Raw genomic sequence first — 22,033 nt, 5'->3', positions numbered from 1 at the left:
AGGGGTTTCACATGGATCCCAAGAAGGTGCAGGCTATTAGTGATTGGGTTCAGCCCCGTGACTTGAAGGGTTTGCAACTAGTGATGAGCGAGTATACTCGTTACTTGGGTTTTCCCGAGCACACTCGGGTGGTCTCCAAGTATTTATGTCTGATCAGAGATTTAGTTTTCCTTGCCGCAGCTGCATGATTTACAGCTACTAGACAGCTTGATTACATGTGGGGATTCCCTGGCAAACAGGCAACCCCCACATGTACTCAGGCTGGCTAGCAGCCATACATTATGCAGCTGCATCAACAAAAACTAAATCTCTGAGCAGTCACAAATACTCGGGAGACCACCCGAGCGTGCTCGGGAAAGCCCGAGCAACGAGTATACTCGCTCATCACTATTTGCAACGCTTCTTGGGGTTTGCAAACTACTATCGAAAGTTCATCAAGTGTTTTTTGCAGGTAGTTAATAGTGATGAGCGAATATACTTGTTGCTCGGGAAATCTCCGAGTATTTGTGACTGCTCAGAGATTTAGTTTTTGTTGACGCAGCTGCATGATTTATGGCAATTATGGCACTTAGCCTCTCTCTTCCCACTGCCCTGTAGCGGTGGCAATGGGGTAATAGTTGGGTGGTTGATGTGACCTTTGAATTGTAAGGTCACATCAAGCCCGGCTTAGTAATGGAGAGGTGTCAATAAGACAGCTATCCATTACTAATCCTATAGATCTCCTGTAATGAATAAAAAAAAAAAAAAAACAACAATATACCTGTCCGTTGTTCTGTCCCACGCAGTAATCCATATCTGGGGAAAATACAGTTTGCAACCAGGACTGTACTAAGATGCTACCAGCCCAGCTGCAAACTACTGGGGAATGAGGAGATGCTGCCAGCGCAGCCTCAGTGACTAGCGGTGAAGTCACTGCGTCTACCCTCCCTGCTTGCCTGACCCGCGCTGAACTCTGGAGCGTGGGAAAATGCCAGTTCATTTTCCCACGCTGCAGAGTTCATTGCAGTTCAAGCCGGAAGGGAGGGCAGACTATGTGACATCAGCACTAGTCTCTGTAGCTGCACTGGCAGCATCTCCTCATTCCCCAGTAGTTTGCAGCCATGGCGGTTGCATTTCAGCACCGCTCCTAGTTGCAAACTGTATTTTCCCCAGATATTGATTACTGCGTGGGACAGAACGACTGACAGGTATGGTATATTGTTGGGTTTTTGTTTTTGTTTTTTTTTAATTACAGGAGAACAAGGGCGTTGTATGTATTAGCTGGATAATAAGGATGAAAAACTGTGTTTAGTGTTTTATTTCATTAAAAGACTTTATCCTGGCTGCGTCTTTATTGAACCTGTAACAACTATAGGATTAGCAATGGATAGGTGTCTTCTTGACACTTCTCCATTACTAAGCCGGGCTTGATGTGACCTTACAATATAAAGGTCACATCAACCCCCAAACTATTACCCCATATACCACCGATACAGGGCAGCGGGAAGAGAGAGGCTAAGTGCTGAAATTGGTGAATCTTAAAAATGTGACATTTCTGGGGAGGCTGAGAGCTAGTGTTTGTAGCCATGAGGGGTCAATATCCATGGCCCCTTCCTAGGCTATGAATATCAGCCCGCAGCTGTCTGCATAGCTTTTTCTGGAATTTAATTATAAGGGTACCCCATGTCATTTTTGGGGGCTACCCTATTTTAATAGCCAGTAAACACTAAAAATACAGCTGTGGGCTCATATTCATAGCCTGGGGAGATCCATGGGTATTAACCCCTTCTTAGGCTATAAACATTGGCCTCCAGTCGCTGGCTTTCCCTCTCTGGATTGGAAAATTATGCGGGAGCCCGCAACATTTTTTCCCCCCAAAATAATCTTTTATTAATTACATACATGTCCTCTAATTTGCACACACACTATACTAATTGTATTGATCACTGACATATACAGTACATATCTAACTATTCTGCATCTACTTAGTGTATGTAAACCATGTCTTCTATCCTGTCGGCTCCAGCAGTGATTTTAGAGAGGCTGACAAATGAATTACCGGCTATTCTTCTATGTATCTCTCTCTGCAATATAAAGACTATATATATACAGTGTATATATATATATATATATATATATATATATATAACCATATGCAAGAAGAAAGAGAAGGCACTCACCGATCTAAATTTCCCAACTTTATTTCATCTTAATGTTAAAAAAATTCCATGGCCGGGGGAGTGAGGAGCGGAGTTCTTGTGAGCAGGGATAGACGACGGCCGTTTGTGCTTGCGCTTCCACGGGTCAGTATTTTGTTAACATGAAGATGAAATAAAGTTGGGAATTTTAGATCGGTGAGTGCCTTCTCTTTCTTCTTGCATATGGTCATGGATTTTCGTGTATTTTCAGAAGAGCACCTATGATCTTGATGCATGGCTGATGCTAGGACTATTATTCATTAATACCTGAACCCGAAATTTTTGGATAACCTCGTTTCACAGACAGTGCCGTTCGTTTTTGGTCTTCTTGGCGTTATATATATATATATATACACACACCCACTAGCTATTGAACCTGTTCTACGCCCGGGTGGCGAGCATTTGTATTGGTATATGGTCTCCATCCTGGTATGCGCCTCTTCCATCCTGCCCCCTAATCTTGTCATGTGCTGCTACCATCTTGCACCCCCATCCTGTCATACGCTGCTCCCATCCTGCGCCCCCTTCCTGTCATGTGCAGCCCCATCCTGTGCCCTCATCCTGTTTTGTGCGCCTCCATCTTGTCATGTGCTACTCTTTTCCTGTGCCCTCATCCTGTCATGTGCTGCTCCCATCCTGCGCCCCCATCCTGTCATGTGCTGCTTTCATCCTGCGCCCCATCCTGTCATGTGCTGCTCCCATCCTGTGCCCCCATTCTGTCATGTGCTGCTCCCATCCTGCGCCCCATTCTGTAATGTGCTGCACCCATTCTGCGCCCCCATTCTGTCATGTGCTGCTCCCATCGTTGATGGCCCCCATAAGATGCTCCATAGCATAATATGCCCCGTATGCTGATGCTGCGATTTAAAAAAAAAAAATGACAGACTCACCTCTCGTCGCTGGGCGCCGAGTGCCTAAGCAGGCGGGAACACCAGCGCACTATGGGGGTCAGGTGCTGGAGTCGCCGCTGGCTAAGGCCCCCGGTGTAACAGCGTGTCCCTCCCCCGGCCTGTGTCCCTGGACTGCTATGTAATCAGGCTTGAGTCAACAACCAGAAGGGGGAGCTTTCCCTCATGGAGGGATGGATCCCAGGACACAGAACAATAGACTCATGTGTTGGCTGATTCAATTGTGTGGTGACTTGCGAAGGGCTGGGATCGTATGCTGAGGCGAGATCCTGGTGCCCGTGTGTGGAGGATTAAAAGCTGCCACGTGGAATGGTGTTGTGTCCCTCATCTGCTGGATCCAGTAAACCCATCCCAGGATTATTTTTCTTTTGCCTGGCTTCGGATTGCCAGGTGGCGCCCCCGGATCTGCTCCCTTTGTGTGGACTCATTGTAGACTAATTACGGACGCTGCAGAATTACTTTGATTTGTGTTGTCCCAGTTCCCTGTTCCGATAAATTTTATTGGATTGATTACTGGCGTGGTGTCTCTTCCTGCTCTGTCGCATGCCCCGTCACACCCGGCACTTGCGATATTCACCTGTCTCTGTTCCACCGCCGCGCGCCACTCTGTCATCCGTGTCCTCTGGCTGTGACTGTTGAGGCAGGGGGCGCGCACTGACCACGTCATCGCGCCCTATGACCTGAACGTCACAGCCAGAGGATGCGGAAGACCCGGCGGTGGAACGGGGACAGGTGAATATAGCATGGCTCACCCTCCCCCTTCATACTCACCCTCCTGGTGCGTCTCTGCTTCTCCGTTGGAGATAGCGGTATGCGTTCAGTGCTTACTCATACCGCGATCTCCTGGGCCACAATCCTCCTCCCCGGATGCGTCACACTGTGGGATCCAGACTGTGCAGACGCGTCGCGCTTGCGCAGTCTATAAAGGCTTTGGACAGAGTGACGCTATCAGCGTTATATATATATATATATATATATATATATATATATATACAGTATATATATACTGTATATATGTATACACACACACACACACCACACATTTATTCTATGTGTATATCTCTATTCTATCGTAATCTAACCTGTCACTCTGATTAAAATGTACGTGGCTGATCATTTGCCGGCTTTTAATCTATCTTTCTAGAATATATACGGTATATACATTTTGAAGAATATTACGTTTTAAAACTATGTGTAAATGATTAATAACATTTCTGTATGTAAAATCTCATGTTAAAATCGCACTGCAGTCGGATGTAGATCGGGTGTTAGGTGTGAGAAGTCAGATTGTACTCGCACAAAAAACGCCTGACACTCACATGACACTTGCATTGCACTCGTCAGACTTTCCTGCAATAAATAGGACCAATTTTTAAATCGCTAGTGTGTCTCCAGCCTGTGTATGTCATAGTGGTGTGAGATCAGTGGCCAAGGTCATTTAACCCCTTAAAATTCAGTTACTTATTCAAATCATTAAAATCAATGCCAACTTTGATGCCAATTCTCACGGCCAGAACCCATTTGGGAAAAGCTAAAGTGACATGAATTTCATGCAGGGCATCAAAATGCATGTAATAATGGTGTCAGATCAGTGGCCCAAAGTCATTTAACCTCTTAAAAAATCACTTACTTATTCAAATATGTGAAAATGGGCTGTTTGCCCACTTTGATGCCAGTTCTGATGCCCAGTACCCATTTGGGCCAGGCTGAAGGGACCTGGGTTTGATGCAGGGCATCACTGTCTGTGTATTTTAAGTGTCAGATCAGTGGCCCAAAGTCATTTAACCCCTTGAAAACACCAGTTGCTTATTCAAATCTGTGAAAATGGGCTGTTTGCCGACTTTGATGCCAATTCTGGTGCCCAAAACCCATTTGGGCCAGGCTGAAGGGACCTGGGTTTGATGCAGGGCATCACTTTCTGTGTATTTTAAGTGTCAGATCAGTGGCCCAAAGGCAATTAACCCCTTAAAAACATCAGTTACTTATTCAAATCTGTGAAAATGGGCGATTTGCCCACTTTGATGCCAGTTTTGATGCCCCGAACCGATTTGTGCCAGGCTGCAGTAACTTGGATTTCATGTGGGGCATCAGTAGGTATGTAAATCAGGTGTTAGATCAGTGGCACAAAGCTATTTAACCCCTTAAAAATAGCTGTTACTTATTCAAATCTGTGAAAATGGGCTATTTGCCCCCTTTGATGCCAGTTCTGATGCCCAGAACCCATTTGTGCCAGGCTGGATTGACTTGGATTTCATGTGGGGCATCAGTAGGTATGTAAATCAGGTGTTAGATCAGTGGCACAAAGGCATTTAACCCCTTAAAAATAGCTGTTACTTATTCAAATCAGTGAAAATGGGCGATTTGCCCCATTTGATGCCAGTTTTGATGCCCAGAACCCATTTGTGCCAGGCTGGAGTGACATGGATTTCATGTGGGGCATCAGTAGGTATGTAAATCAGGTGTTTAATAAGTAGCACAAAGGCATTTAACCCCTTAAAAATAGCTGTTACTTATTCAAATCTGTGAAAATGGGCTATTTGCCCCCTTTGATGCCAGTTCTGATGCCCAGAACCCATTTGTGCCAGGCTGGATTGACTTGGATTTCATGTGGGGCATCAGTAGGTATGTAAATCAGGTGTTAGATCAGTGGCACAAAGGCATTTAACCCCTTAAAAATAGCTGTTACTTATTCAAATCAGTGAAAATGGGCGATTTGCCCCATTTGATGCCAGTTTTGATGCCCAGAACCCATTTGTGCCAGGCTGGAGTGACATGGATTTCATGTGGGGCATCAGTAGGTATGTAAATCAGGTGTTTAATAAGTAGCACAAAGGCATTTAACCCCTTAAAAATAGCTGTTACTTATTCGCATGTGTGAAAATTGGTTCTCTGCCCACTTTGATGCCAGTTCTGATGCCCAGAACCCATTTGTGCCAGGCTGGATTGACAGGAACTTGATGTGTGGCATCACAAGGTATGCAAGTCAGGTGTCAGATCAGTGGCACAAAGCCATTTAACACCTTTAATACCATACCTCAGTGCCCACTTTGATGCCCATTTTTGTGCCAGCCTTCTAATATTTTTATCTGTTTTTAAGTGTATTCACAAGAGGGCACATGACCGCATAATATTATATACTTACAATGGTTTATTTTTATTGAAAAACCTGAAAAAAAACAGAAAATAAAAAATAGCCGAATAAGAAACTGAACGAATAAGAAACCAACTTCAGCATCGTCCCTCTGGTGAAATTGCTGGGCATGGATACACTCCCCTTCTCGGCATGTAGTCACTCCCCGCTGCTTTAATCACCCCCCTTTGCAGAAATGAAGACGCCCTGAAATTTCTGAGCATAGTAACGCCCCCCTCCCTTTGACACGCCCCCTCCCTCACTATTGTGGTTTTAACCAGGCCCCCAGGTGCCATAATCACGCCCGTCCCTGAAATTTTCAGGCATGTTGCCGCCCAGAGCCCCGCCCAGAGCTCCTCTTCTCTCCACCCTGCATCTTCAGCTGTTGCTTGGCCGTGATTGGTCAGTTTGCGGCACGTGACTCCGTAGCCTCGCCCATCCCTACTATCTACGACATGCCGACAATTTTCAGAACACCGGCGTGCAGTAGCCCTAGCTACTGCGCATGCGCCAGGTGCGCGCAGGCGTCCCACGATGCCGACAGCTGACGGCTTCTCCTGCTTGGCGCACACGCAGATTGTACTTGTAACATGCCACCATCTTTAAGGAGACCATATTGCTTTGTAGCGGAAGACTAACGGTAGATAGTACAACGCGCCCTCTTGTGAAGGTCAGTTGTCTCTCTCAGTCTAATCTTTCCCCGTATACCGAAGTTCTGCTTTCTGCCCTTGACGGGTAACATGGCTACTGCCACCAGATTCATCCAGCGGCTGAGGAACTGGGCTTCTGGGGTATGTACAGCCCGGCGGGTGTTGGTGCTGCTGGTTGGCCGCTCGCGCTGTGTGGGCCTGTGTCACACTAATGCTGGCCAGCCATGTACTCGCTGTTCCAGGGTGTCGTTTCTCCTCCCCTGCTTCCAGGAGCCATCACTTTTTTTTACGAAGTCTTCTCTATTTTTTAGCCTATTAAACTTTGTTCTCCATGGCTTTTTTCTGTTGTATTAATCTTCTTCTGCTGCTTTTCCTGGTTTGCAGACCTCGGGTGGGGGCAGATTTTGGCATTTTAGTAGGTAGTTTTCTGTCTGCTGTAATCTGGCCATAAAGCAGCGTCTGCTACCACCAGATACCCGGCACGTCACCCCCTAGGACAGGAAGATGCCCCCCAAACTGTCCACCTTGAGCTCTACCAGTCGTGTGTGTATGGCAGCCATATAAGCCTTCCTTGTGGGGGATGAGTTGGATTTTTTTTAACTAGTCCATGTTTGGAGGACATGTATAGTAAAAAAGGAAAAACTTTTTTTGTACTCTGTTGCTTACAGGTGACCTCTTAAAGAGTGACTATCACCTACTAGGAAACTTTGATGTAAAAAAATGTTGTAGTTTGTGTAGATTTAAAATAATCATGTCTGTCAAATTTGGTGATTCTAGTTCTGTCACTTAAAGGGAATCTGTCACCCCAAAATTCGCCTATAAGCTGCGGCCACCGGCATCAGGAGCTTATCTACAGCATTCTGTAATGCATTCTGTAATGCTGTAGATAAGCCCCGATGTATCCTGAAAGATGAGAAAAAGAGGCTAGATTATACTCACCTGGGCGGGTGGTCCGATCCGATGGGCGTCACGATCCGGGGCCTCCTGTCTTCTTACGATGACGTCCTCTTCTTGTATTCACACTGCGGCTCGGGCGCAGACGTACTTTGCCCTGTTGAGGGCAGCGCAAAGTACTGCAGTGCGCAGGCGCTGGGCCTCTCTCACCTTTCCCTGCGCACTGTAGTACTTTGCTCTGCCCTCAACAGGATAGATAAAGTACACCTGCGCCAGAGCCTGTTTTTGTACTTGGTGTAAAAGGCAGTAATATGGATGCCTGTGTGTTGTAGAAACACCAGTTGTCACTGCTTCTGAGTGCTCTAGCTCTCTGTGAGACTTCGATTAGTCCTTTGCTGCAGTGTGCACACAAGCATCTTACTACATGGCTGATCATATTCCTTTTGCTTCCAGATTGAAGGGGCGTTTCTGTAAAGGTCACAGTTATCTCCCCAACTGTTGTGCTTGGTAGGGAGTAAATCGAAAACTGTAAACTTTCAGTAATTTTTCCCCATGCAGGTTATTTGTATAGATGTAGTCATTGTGATGCTATTTAGGCAGGGTTTTTCTCTGTACATTCCTGCAGTTTAACCTCCTACGATGTGGCAATCACCCATCCCCCACACTGTCACCATTGGACCGTGTGCATCTGCTGTGTGCTTGCTGCCACTATTACATGTTCTCCCTTGTGTCATTTGACTAATTCTTTATGACCTGTTTCTTTAAGACTATGTGCATATGTTGCTGATTTGCCTATGGAATTTCTTGTGCGGATTCTGCATCTCATGGCAGAAAACGCAGGTGCGGATTTGATGCTTTTTTTTTTGTGCGGATTTGCTGTGGATTTTGTGCTTATTTCATTTGTTTTTTACCCCTGTGGATTTCTATAATGGAATGGGTACAAAACCGCTGCAGATTCACACAAAAAAGTGACATACTCCTTCTTTTAATCCGCAGCGTTTCTGCGCCGAATTTTCCGCACCATCATTTTTTTTATCATTGATTTACATTGTACTGTAAATCATTTTGCAGATCTGCAGCGTTTCTGCACAGTAAAATAAAATGCTGCGGATCCACAGCAAATCCGCAACGTGTGCACACAGCCTCAGGGAGTGTTCAGAAATTGACCCTCATTAACTTGTCATATTTTTAAACCATAGCAAAATCTTCAAGAGAAGTTACAGCTTCGTTATACAGAAATTGCAAGCAGGTAAGTACATGAAATATAATAATGGTTCCGTAGATGGGGAAACTGCAGTAAATCTAATTGTCTTAGAATCTCACCTTCACAATTTTAAAACATATCTCTGTTGCGAAGATGTTAGCTTGTGATGGTTATACTAAGAGGGCGCTAACAGATTAGTCTCTGGGAGGTGTACTTTCTCCTTCACCTTACTAGGGGACACAGGACGATGGGTGTTATGCTGCTGCCACTAGGAGGACACTAAGTAAACACAAAAAAGATTAGCTCTTCCTCTGCAGTACACTGTGTGCAGAATTATTGGGTAAGTTGTATTTTGATCACATGATACTTTTTATACATGTTGTCCTACTCCAATCTGTTCAGGCTTGAGAGCCAACTACCAATTAAGTAAATCAGGTGATGTGCATCTCTGTCATGAGGAGCGGTTTTGTCTAATGACATCAAAACCCTATATAAGGTGTGCTTAATTATTAGGCAACTTCCTTTCCTTTTGCAAAATGGATCAGAAGAGAGATTTGACGGGCTCTGAAAAGTCCAAAATTGTGAGATATCTTACAGAGGGATGCAGCAGTCTTGAAATTGTCCGGTGATCACGCTTCAAAAGTTTGGCAATCAAGCGTTTCATCGCAAATAGCCAACAGGGTCGCAAGAAGCGTGTTGGGCAAAAAAGGCGCAAAATAACTGCCAATGAATTGAGGAAAATCAAGCGTGAAGCTGCCAAGATGACATTTGCCACCAGTTTTTCCATATGTCAGAGCTGCAATGTAACTGGAGTAACAAAAAGCACAAGGTGTGCGCTACTCAGGGACATGGCCAAGGTAAGGAAGTCTGAACAAGAAACATAAGATAAAACGTCAAGATGGGCCAGAGGCTGGATCAGTAAAGGGCAGAGAGCTCCACTCCGACTCAGATGCCAGCAAGGTGGAGGTGGGGTACTGGTATGGGCTGGTATCATCAAAGATGAACTTGTGGGACCTTTTCAGGTTGAGGATGGAGTGAAGCTCAACTCCCAGACCTACTGCCAGTTTCTGGAAGACAACTTCTTCAAGCAGTGGTACAGGAAGAAGTCGGTATCGTTCAATAAAAACATGATTTTCATGCAGGACAATACTCCATCCCATGCCTCCAACTACTCCACAGCGTGGCTAGCCAGTAAAGGTCTCAGAGAAGAAAATATGACATGGCCCCCTTGTTGCCCTGATCTGAACCCCATAGAGAACCTGTGGTCCCTCATAAAATATGAGATCTACAGGGAGGGAAAACAGTCCACCTCTCGGAACAGTATCTGGGAGGCTGTGGTGGCTTCTGCACGCAATGCTGATCGTAAACAGATCAAGCAACTGACAGAATCTATGGATGGAATATAGGTGAAGCGCGCGTCGAGGCTTCCCTCTCTGCCTGCAGCATTTTGTAATTCACCGCCAACATGTCTCAAAGTAACGGTACACCGCTCTTGCTATAAATATTGTATACATTATTGCGTTGCCCGTACTACGTTACATATTCCCTGCCACTGCACTATGCTTAGGGTATGACTATGGGGGGCTCACTCACTTAAATATCTTGTGCACACTTAGGAGTGTTTCCCTAGCATGATCATTCAGCATCTGTTGGCTTGCAGACAGAGTAGGATGCTCTGATTCTTTTCATGTTATCTTTAGCATTGTCTACCATCTTCATATGCTAGCTTTTAGCTGTTTTCCTCTACACCCTTTGTCCATGTATTGCTACTGTCTATAGTATGTTTTTGTATATTTAATACTTCAATAAAATATATTTTTTTGCATATATTTCTATTATACCTCTATTTTTTTAGCACAGACTTTTGGTCAATGACCATTCTCATTATGATCCTTTGGATCTAGTTACCTCTTGATTTGTCTAGTGCGCTCAATGTCGTTTTAGGTTTATATGGTTAGGCCTAGAGGTATGCCCCCTGTTGGCCGAGAGGGCACTTCTGTTAAGGTTTTTTTTTTTTTTTTTTTTTTTTTTTTTAGTATCTATGGATGGAAGGCTGTTGAGTGTCATCATAAAGAAAGGTGGCTATATTGGTCATTATTTTTTTGGGGTTTTTTTTTTGCATGTCAGAAATGTTTATTTCTAACTTTTGTGCAGTTATATTGGTTTACCTGGTGAAAATAAACAAGTGAGATGGGAATATATTTGGTTTTTATTAAGTTGCCTAATAATTCTGCACAGTAATAGTTACCTGCACAAACAGATATCCTCCTAAGATAGCCAAATCTAAAAAAAAAAAAAAAAACCACTCCGACTTCCAAAAAATATTAAGCTTTGCTATTTGAGTCTTTTGGGTTGATTGAGAACATAGTTGTTGATGAATAATAAGAATAATCCTCTAAAATACAACTTGCCTAATAATTCTGCACACAGTGTATATGCTTAGTGTCTGTAAGAAGCACAAGGGTCTGATACTCAGACCACATTTTAACTTTTATTTTTATCTTTATTTTTTACTTAGAATTTTTTTTCTCAAGGATTACAGGGGCAACGGATCTCTCTGGGTTCCGATCTCCCCAAACCATCAACAGGTGGGAACGTGTAGTGTTGCCTCCACATACGCCCTCCTGCATCGTTGAATGTCATGCCTGAGCTATATATATATTTTTTTTTTTTGGAGTCGACAGTCTCCCCGCACCAACAACAGACGGGAACATGGAATGTCGCCTCCATGTACCCCCTTCGGCAGCCGGACCTTTTTTACGCCGGACATCAGCCCTGTCCCATGCCAGAGGAGTTAACCCCATGATGTGCAGAGGCATTTGCCACAGTCTGTGCAGCCCCCACTGCATCACCACTGATGATGATGATGATAATAATAATCTTTATTTATATAGCGCCAACATATTTCGCAGCGCTTTACAGTTTAACAGTTTCAAACACAACAGTCATAGGTAACAATGTTAACAATACAGTAATAAAGCAAAATAAGACAAAATAAGATGACCCTGCTCGTGAGAGCTTACAATCTACACTCACCGGCCACTTTATTAGGTACACCATGCTAGTAACGGGTTGGACCCCCTTTTGCCTTCAGAACTGCCTCAATTCTTCGTGGCATAGATTCAACAAGGTGCTGGAAGCATTCCTCAGAGATTTTGGTCCATATTGACATGATGGCATCACACAGTTGCCGCAGATTTGTCGGCTGCACATCCCAAAGATGCTCCATACAAGGCAGGATGGATCCATGCTTTCATGTTGTTTACGCCAAATTCTGACCCTACCATCCGAATGTCGCAGCAGAAATCGACTCATCAGACCAAGCAACGTTTTTCCAATCTTCTTCTGTCCAATTTCGATGAGCTTGTACAAATTGTAGCCTCAGTTTCCTGTTCTTAGCTGAAAGGAGTGGTACCCGGTGTGGTCTTCTGCTGCTGTAGCCCATCTGCCTCAAAGTTCGACGCACTGTGCGTTCAGAGATGCTCTTAGGCCTACCTTGGTTGTAACGGGTGGCGATTTGAGTCACTGTTGCCTTTCTATCAGCTCGAACCAGTCTGCCCATTCTCCTCTGACCTCTGGCATCAACAAGGCATTTCCGCCCACAGAACTGCCGCTCACTGAATTTTTTTTCTTTTTCGGACCATTCTCTGTAAACCCTAGAGATGGTTGTGCGTGAAAATCCCAGTAGATCAGCAGTTTCTGAAATACTCAGACCAGCCCTTCTGGCACCAACAACCATGCCACGTTCAAAGGCACTCAAATCACCTTTCTTCCCCATACTGATGCTCGGTTTGAACTGCAGGAGATTGTCTTGACCATGTCTACATGCCTAAATGCACTGAGTTGCCGCCATGTGATTGGCTGATTAGAAATTAAGTGTTAACAAGAAGTTGGACAGGTGTACCTAATAAAGTGGCCAGTGAGTGTACAATGAGGTGGGGAGATACAAAGTACAGGTGTGTATTTACAATGATATATTTACAATGATGGTCCAGCCATCATCAGGGGGTGGGGGATAGATGGAGATATTGAATGGGCTACACACACACAGACATAAAATGACTGATTAGGCAACGTGATAGGCCGCTCTGAACAAATGAGTTTTGAGCGAGCGCCTAAAACTATGCAAGTTGTGGATGGTCCTAATATCTTGGGGTAGAGCATTCCAGAGGATTGGCGCAGCTCAGGAGAAGTCTTGGAGTCGGGAGTGGGAGGTACAGATTAGTGCAGAGGTTAGTCGAAAGTCGTTTGCAGAGCGCAGCGGTCTGCTAGGCCGATAGACAGAAATGAGGGAGGAGATGTAAGGGATTGCCGCACTGTGGAGAGCTTTGTGGGTGAGAACAAGTACTTTGAATTGTATCCTGTAATGAATGGGCAGCCAGTGTAACGACTGGCGAAGAGCGGACACGTCCGAGTAACGATTAGCCAGATGGACGACCCTGGCTGCCGCATTAAGGATAGACTGGAGAGGGGAAAGTCGCGTGAGGGTGAGGCCAATTAATAGAGAGTTGCAGTAGTCCAGACGGGAGTGGATTAGGGCGACAGTGAGAGTTTTTGTTGTCTCCATGGTGAGAAAAGGGCAGATTCTAGAGATGTTCTTTAGGTGTAAGCGGCACGAGCGGGCAAGAGATTGTATGTGGGAGGTGAAGGAGAGATCGGAGTCAAACATAACACCCAGACAGTGTGTCTGCTGCCTAGGCGTTATTATGGTGCCACCCACGGAGAGGGAAATGTCAGATTTAGGGAGGCTAGTAGAAGGCGGGAGCAGAAGTTCAGTTTTGGAGAGGTTGAGTTTCAGATGGAGAGTGGACATGATGTTAGAGACTGCAGACAGTCAGTGGCGTTCTGTAGTACAGCGGGGGTAAGGTCAGGGGCTGACGTGTATAGTTGTGTGTCATCGGCATAAAGATGGTACCGAAAGCCAAATCTGCTGATGGTCTGTCCAATTGGGGCCGTGTAGAGGGAGAAGAGATGATAAACATTGGTGATGGAAGGAGGCGGACGGTCCCTCTCCACCTCCCTGTCAAAGGAGTGGTGGATGGAGGGCTCTCTGCACAGTCCACGCTACAGCAGCTGACCTGTAGCAGAGAGGCCGGGTCTGGCGTTTCTCTGTCGGTTTTCACAGAGCACACCACGGGTAGTGGGACCCGGGTCTCTATCGGCAGGAGGGCTCCTGTAGCGCCACTCGTCACTCAGCAGCTCTGCTTATGTTCTTGGTGATTCTCGTCCATCGTGAGACCAGCCTCTGGATTCTGGCGGCAATTTGTTTCTCAACTCCCGGGCTTTTTCATCGCACACCTGGGAAACCACCGGAGACTGCTCGGTGTTTGGGCTATATCTCCCTGGTGGATTTTCTCATCATCAGGCCAGTGCTCTACTTCAGTGGCCTGCTCCTGGGAGTGCAGCGCACCGGGAGGACCGTAACAGGGCCACAGGGCTTGGGTAAGATCTAAGTTTCATACACCTCACCGCTCTCAGAGCCATTGGCCCTTCTCTGCAGTATTCACTGGGGATTCTTAGCCACAATCCTCACCTATTGGGGCTCATTGGCAGAATCATGTACATACTGAGGTACACCATGTCACTCCCTAAGATATCCAGTAAGGCTAACAAAGCACATGCTGTATTTTTCACCTCATGTACCATCTGCCAGACTGCGTTGTCATGGGGACAGAGTACGGCACTCTGCAAGGCCTGTGATCTCAAATGCGCTCAGGAGCCCTCCGACGCTACTGATCCCAGTGTAGCTAGTCTTCCTGAGTGGGCTTCGTCACTGACATAGTCCATGCCTTCACTAGCTAAAGCTATTGCGTCCCGGCTCGGGGCATTTGTCTGCCTGTGTTAAAGGATTCCTCTACCACATGGGAACCGTCAGCCATCAGGGGCCGTTCTCATTCAAAAACTACACAGGCATCTAGAAAACGGACCCATACCACGTCTCCTGGACCCTCTCGCACCTTGGCATCCATGAGCTCCATTTCTCGCTCCCCATCACCCGAGGTTCACAGCGACCAGGACTGAGTGCGAGTCTGATGTGTCCCTAGACCTAGACTCACCGGATTATCAGACGATTGTGGACAGTCTCATTGAGGCTGTCAACCAGACTTTGAAGATTGCGAGGACTCTAATTCTGTTCCAGATCACGGTGTCCTTCAAGTGGACCAAACGTCCTCATAGGGTTTTCTCAAACCTTCCTGAGTTTCAGGACATAGTTCGGCGGCATAGGGAGCGGCCAGACAAACGCTTCACAGGTCAGAAACCTCTGGAGGCGAGATACCCTTTTTCATTGGATCTGCGGAAGGAATGGACTGAAACCCATCTGGTTAACCCACCTGTATTCTGCCTAGCCACCAAAACCCTCCTGTCCTTACCTGATGGAGCCTCCATTAAAGAACCCACAGACCGTCAAAGAATCTTGCCCGCTCAGTTTTTGAAGCTTTGGGCTCTGCTCTTTCTCCCTCGTTTGCTTAGGAGTGGTTAGCTAAAGCTATGGTCTCTTGGGCAGATACTCTGACCAAAACCATTGAGGGTAGTGACCTTCCACAGGAGCCAGCGGATCTGTCCAATTAGATCTTTCTGGCCGGGAACTATATGGTGCACGCTTTTCTGGACGTGGCTAACTGTGCGGCTGTTGCAGCCTCAAACGCTATCACCATCAGACGGGCACTGTGGCTCAGGGAATGGAAAGCGGACTCTGCTTCTAAACTCTTAAACATCTCTGCCTTTCCAGAGGGAATTTTTTTGGGAGAGAAGCTGGATCAGCTTATTTCTGACGCTACAGGAGGGAAGAGTAAATTCCTTCCCCAGCAGAAGGCTAGGCGAACTTTCCGCCATCGGCAACAGGCGCGTTTCTGATCCTTTCGCGGCAATTCCAGTTGGTCCGCAACAACCAACTCTTTGATCAGGGCATTTCCCCCTGGGGACAAAGGCCCCCAGGTTTCGTACAGGACCAACTAGTCCTGGAAGAGCTGTCCAAAACAATCCAGATCTAAGGGATCTAGGTCCCATAGATTCTCTGTGCAATGACTCGTGGCTTTATACGGCAGACACCAGCAGAGTAGGCGGTCGTCTACATCTGTTCTGTCATGTCTGGCTCTCCATCATGACGAATGGGTCAGGGACCTGGTGTCCTCCGAATACAAAATAGAATTTTCTTCTCACCCTCTGGCACGGTTCTTCCCCTCACGAACCCCTCCCCATCCACAAGAGAGGCGCAGGTACGGTCTTTTTACCTAGCCATCGATGCTCTCTGCCAAAATGGAGTCATTATTCTGGTCCCATAAAACGAGACGTTTGAGGGGTTCTACTCGAACCTGTTCGTGGTTCCGAATAAGGACTGAACGGTTCGGCCCATTCTGGACCTGAAGCTCCTAAACAACTTTGTCAAGGTTCGGCACTTGAGTATGTAGTTCCTCCGAGACATTACAGGAGACATCGCAGCAGCAAATGCAGCAGCTGACACCACCGCCAAAGCAAGCCCCACAGCAACATCAGCGGCAGCAGCGTCACCGCCGGGGACGTAGCAGTCGGGCGAGTGGATGCAAAACCAGCCGAAGGACCAAGGCAGGTCAGGATTCCACCACCTCCAGAGAAGAATGTTCATGTGAACCAACTCTGCTTTCATCTCCTGTACCATAGACTGAACATCTGATTGGTGAATCATCTCAGTGAATGTTAAGCATACTAAATAGGTCCCCTTTTCTCTATGTATCCTTACTAGGGAAGGCCCATGAAATGTAGCCCCAAACAAAATAACAGAGAATGCACATACACAAAACAGCTGTGTTCCCACTGTATTCAGAAGACCATCTTGGAGGAAACCCCCGGGTTTTCTACAGATTTGAAGTCCAGGACACACTGAAACAGCTAGTGAACAGAAAAAGGGGGTAAGGAGATAATCAGCAGGCGTCTGGTTCGAATGAATCGGTAATAATAGAGGACATGGACGTCTCTGACTACTTTTGGTTCCTCTCCTTCCTCCTCAGATAGTGAAAAGGGGGATAGATCGCTTTTCCCGGCAGAAGACACTGATAGGCTAGTGAAGGCCATTAGATCAACCATGGGCATTACAGATTCTAACACCGATAATACAGTTCACAATATCCTATTCTGGGGTTTAGAACAAAGGGAAAGACACTCATTCCCAATCAATGAGAAAATTAAAACTCATAGACAGGGAATGGAAGAGACCAGATAGGAAGGGTCCATTAGCATTAGTGTCGAATCGAAGGTACCCCTCTTGATGAGGAGGAATTGGGATTATGGGAGAAAACCACTAAGATCGCTGTGGCAAAATCCTCCAAATAATCCACTTTACCATTTTAAGATCTGGGAACCCTTAAAGACCCCCTGGATAGAAAAGCTGAGCCATAACTTAAACAGACATGGGAGTCTACGGCGGGAGCTCTAAAGCCTGCGATAGCCTCTACTTACACAGCCAGATCCATGATGATCTGGCTTCAGCATCTTGAGGAGCATATAATAATAATAATAATAATAATAATAATAATAATAAAAAACCACCACAAGGCAGGAGTTGTTAGGGTGTGTTTCCACGGTCAGGAAACGCTGTGTGTTTGACGCTGCGTAGAGCCGCAGCGTCCAGATGTTACAGCATAGTGGAGGGGATTTCATAAAATCCCGTCTCCACTATGTGTTAAAATAAGCATGCGTCTTTTCAGAACGCAGCATGTCTGTTTACAATGTGGCGACGCTCCGTCGCCGCACTGTAAATTTCCCATAGATAACACAGGTCAACAAAAAAAATTTTTTTTTCTGGTGTCCAAAATATTTTAATGAATTTGGGGTATTTTTGGGGTGCTGATTCTGAATATGCTATCAGTTTTGCCAGATTGGCTCAAGTTTTTAACATTTTTGGTATCTTATTTATAGCACTTGTTGGTAAATGCGACGCATCATCTCATTAATTTCTTTGGATTAGTACTTGAACTGAGCAGTTCTCAATATAGTTTTGTGTTAATTAGTGTTCTAAAAGTTTGTTCATAGCTTGATTTTTGCACTAACTTTATGTTGTTGTCTGTTTTCCAGTGAAAAGCATGAACTCATCAAGAAGAAGTTGTCTTAACGATCCAGACTCATTCTGTTACATTTGTGGTGAACACACACTGCCAAAACATAGAAGAAACATAACAGACTTTGTAAAAAAAAGTGTATTTTGCCTATTTTGGGGTTATGCTTGGGGACCAAGACAAGTTTTGGGCACCACACATAGTGTGCAAAGCATGTATCGAATTATTACGAAAATGGAGCAAAGGACAAAGAAAAAGCTTCAAATTTGGTGTTCAAATGGTGTGGAGAGAGCCAAAAAATCATCATGATGACTGTTATTTCTGTGCAGTGCAAGTATTCAATAAGCATAAGAAACGAAAATGGGAGTAACATGGAATCTGCAAGAAGGCCTGTCCCTCATTGTGAAGATGTGCCTGTACCTGTGTTTACCATAAATAACAGTCATCATGATGATTTTTTGGCTCTCTCCACACCATTGGAACACCAAATTTGAAGCTTTTTCTTTGTCCTTTGCTCCATTTTCGTAATAATTCGATACATGCTTTGCACACTATGTGTGGTGCCCAAAACTTGTCTTGGTCCCCAAGCATAACCCCAAAATAGGCAAAATACACTTTTTTTACGAAGTCTGTTATGTTTCTTCTATGTTTTGGCAGTGTGTGTTCACCACAAATGTAACAGAATGAGTCTGGATCGTTAAGACAACTTCTTCTTGATGAGTTCATGCTTTTCACTGGAAAACAGACAACAACATAAAGTTAGTGCAAAAATCAAGCTATGAAAAAACTTTTAGAACACTAATTAACACAAAACTATATTGAGAACTGCTCAGTTCAAGTACTAATCCAAAGAAATTAATGAGATGATGCGTCGCATTTACCAACAAGTGCTATAAATAAGATACCAAAAATCTCAAAAACTTGAGCCAATCTGGCAAAACTGATGACATATTCAGAATCAGCACCCCAAAAATACCCTAAATTCGATGAAATATCTTTGGCACCAAAAATGCTGTTGACCAGTGTAATCATTAGATGCTTTAAAATTGGATCTAATGATTAGTCACATGAGTAGTAAATACGTAAAGGCAGCTTACTATGCATGTCTCCTAATTTAAATAAGCTCTTACCTGTCCCGCGTCCACTGCAGTTCTCGCGATAACTTGGCTTACCACCAGAACTGCCGTGCACGTGACTGGGGGTTATCTCCGGTCACTAGTCTGGTTCTCATGGTCAGCTGATTGTGAGAACGCTGCAGTGTAGGTGATCGGCGGAGAGTTATCTCCAGCGATCATCTACAAGCGCTGCTATCTCTGGATGTCAGGCATCCAGATGTTGCAGAGCTGGACTGTGTGGTGTTTTATTACATTAAAATACTTTATTCTGCGTGTGTGTTCTATTAACCCTTGCACAAGTATAGGATTAGTAATGGTAAGTGTCTTATTGACGCCTCTCCATTACTAAGCTGGCTTAATGTCACCTTACAAAGGGGACATTTACCCCTTATTACCCCTTTTCCCACCACTACAGGGGAGTGGGAAGAGACAGCCTAAGTGCCGGAGATGGCGCATCTTACAGATGCGCCATTTCTGGGGCGGCTGGGGCTGGTATTTGTAGCTGGGGGGGGGGGAAAAATATCCATTGCCCCTCTCTAGGCTATGGATATCAGCCTGCAGCTGTCTGCGTAGCCTTTCTGGCTATAAATTATAGAGGGACCCCACGTCATTTTCTTTTTTTTTTGGGGGGGAGGGGGGGGGGTGCCAGTAAAGCCTAAATATACCGCTGCGGTCTGATATTCATAGCCTGGGAAGATCCATGGGTATTAACCCCCTTCCCAGGCTACAAACATCAGTATCCCAGTCACAGACTTTCCCTCTCTGGAGCAGAAAATTGTGCGGGAGATATATATATATATATATATATATATATATATATATATATATATATATATATATATATATATATATATATATATATATATATATATATATATATATATATATATATATATATATATATATATATATATATATATATATATATATATATATATATATATATATATATATATATATTTTTTTTTTTTAATTAAACATATTGCTCTTATGGCCGGTGTCATACTTGCGAGAAACTCACACAAGTCTCTTGCATCAATACCCGACACTGCCGCTGGCACTCGGGACTGGTGCGTTCTGCTACATAGAAATACATGCAGCCGCACGCTCTGGTCCTGAGTGCCGGCAGCAGTGCCGGGTATTGAGGCGAGACTCGTGTGAGTTTCTCGCTTGTGTGATCCCAGCCTAACTCTTTATTAACATTTTATTATGTTTATTACTAAACATCGGGCTCGGTATTATCTATCTATCGTATCTATTATCTACCGATATATCTATATATAGACAGCTATATCTATAGATAGCCAGATAGATATATCGATGGATAGATAGAGCTATAGATAGATAGATCTATATCGTATCTATCTATATCTATCACTCTATCTGTGTCTAAACATTATTCTTCAATGGAGTATGTAAATGAAGAGGTTGGACAAGAAATGACATCACAATTCTTTTTTTTTTTTTTTTTTTTTGTATAACTTTATTTAGCTTACAAAAACGCATGTAAAAACGCATCAAAAACGCAGTTGAACTGACCTCAGGTGCAGATTTGGTGCAGATTTTACCTGCGTCAAATCCTGATGCAATCCTGACCATGGAAACATACCCTTAGCGAATCTTCGGCTAATGCAGGGAGGAGCAGCCTTTCTCGCTGATGCTTCAGCAGACTCTGTTAGGCTGGCAGCCAGATCAGCAAATCAGTCAAGCGCTGCACATAGAGCATTGTGGCTCGAGCTAGCCTGGGGCTGTCCCGTCTAAAATTAAGTTGTGTGCATGCAATCCCTTGTGAAGGGAAATGCTTCTTTGGGCAGGCACTAGATGACATACTAGACAAAGCAGTGGAAAGGAAGAAGGGATTTGTTTGTGTACTCTTCCCCCACTATAAAAATTCCTGTCTGAAGAGAAGGTACAATAGAAACAAGACCCACTAAGAACAGGGGAAGTGGAAAGATAGGAGGCCAAGGACCGCAGGATTCATGTTTGGAGGCCCTTCTTCTGAAGCTAGGAAGCCTTCAGAGTGACAGGCATTCCCAGGTGGGAGGAAAGTTGTCCCACTTCCAGCCTGCCTGGAAGAGAATCTCATCCAAACCTTGGATTCTGAACATAATTTGGTCATGACTAAAATTTCTCTCCCCGTCACATATTCAGAATATCCTTCCCCAGAAGTCCTGGGGAGCAATTAGCCCTGCAGACAGAAGTATTAGGCTTAATGCACAAACAGGTGTTGAGAGAGGTGCCATTACATCGGCGGGGAAAATCATTTTCTTCTCCCCTATTTCTAACAAAAAAAAAAAAAAGAGAAACAGATGGCAGCTTCAGGACTATAATCAACCTGAAGGGTCTGAACAAATTTCTGATACCCATGGCCTTCAAGATGGAGTCAATAAAATCAATCATCAAGATGCTGTACCCAGGGTGTTACATGAGCGTCCAGGACTTAAAGGACGCAAACCACCATGTTTAAATCTGGGCAGAAGATCAGCAGAACCTGAGAGTAGCTGTTACGTAGACCAACAGATCAGGCACTTTCAGTACAGGTCATTACCCTTCAGAATTTCAATGGCTCCGGGGGTATTCACGAAGGTCATTTTAGAGGTTAGAGCACATGTTCAAGAACGGAACATCCTATTTATTCCATACCTGGATGATTTCCTCATGGTAGGCAGATCAAAAGAAGACTTCAATCACCAACTTATGCAAGTCAGATCCAGTCTGACTCAACTGGGATGTATGCTGAATCTATAGAAATCAAAGCTGCATCCACTGAGAATTCAATCCTTTGGGGCTTATTTTGGACTCGAGGGAACAAATATGTTGTCTGCCGGAGGAAAATGTAACTAAAGTGATAACCCTGGTATCAGCTGCAGTAACCAGGCCTGTTATGACTCTGAGGAAGGCAGTGTTCCTGCTGGGGACAATGTCG

The 22,033-nt window shown here is 44.9% G+C and overlaps 1 protein-coding gene across 1 annotated transcript in view; it reads right to left on the bottom strand.

The window, feature by feature from the left end:
- The window catches only part of LOC143796716 (nuclear pore complex protein Nup160-like), a 76,374-nt gene extending 54,676 nt beyond the window's left edge, over positions 1-21,698 (bottom strand). The window contains exons 1-2 of the mRNA XM_077281043.1: positions 21,656-21,698; positions 7,805-7,875 (exon numbers count right to left, since the gene is read on the bottom strand). Coding sequence (XP_077137158.1) covers positions 7,805-7,875; positions 21,656-21,698 — 114 coding nt within the window. The remainder of the gene's footprint in view (positions 1-7,804; positions 7,876-21,655) is intronic.
- Between the last annotated feature and the right edge of the window lie 335 nt (positions 21,699-22,033).

The sequence above is a fragment of the Ranitomeya variabilis genome, chromosome 1, assembly GCF_051348905.1.
Source record: "Ranitomeya variabilis isolate aRanVar5 chromosome 1, aRanVar5.hap1, whole genome shotgun sequence".
Classification (NCBI taxonomy): Eukaryota; Metazoa; Chordata; class Amphibia; order Anura; family Dendrobatidae; genus Ranitomeya; species Ranitomeya variabilis.
This window is presented reverse-complemented; position numbering and strand designations above follow the sequence as displayed.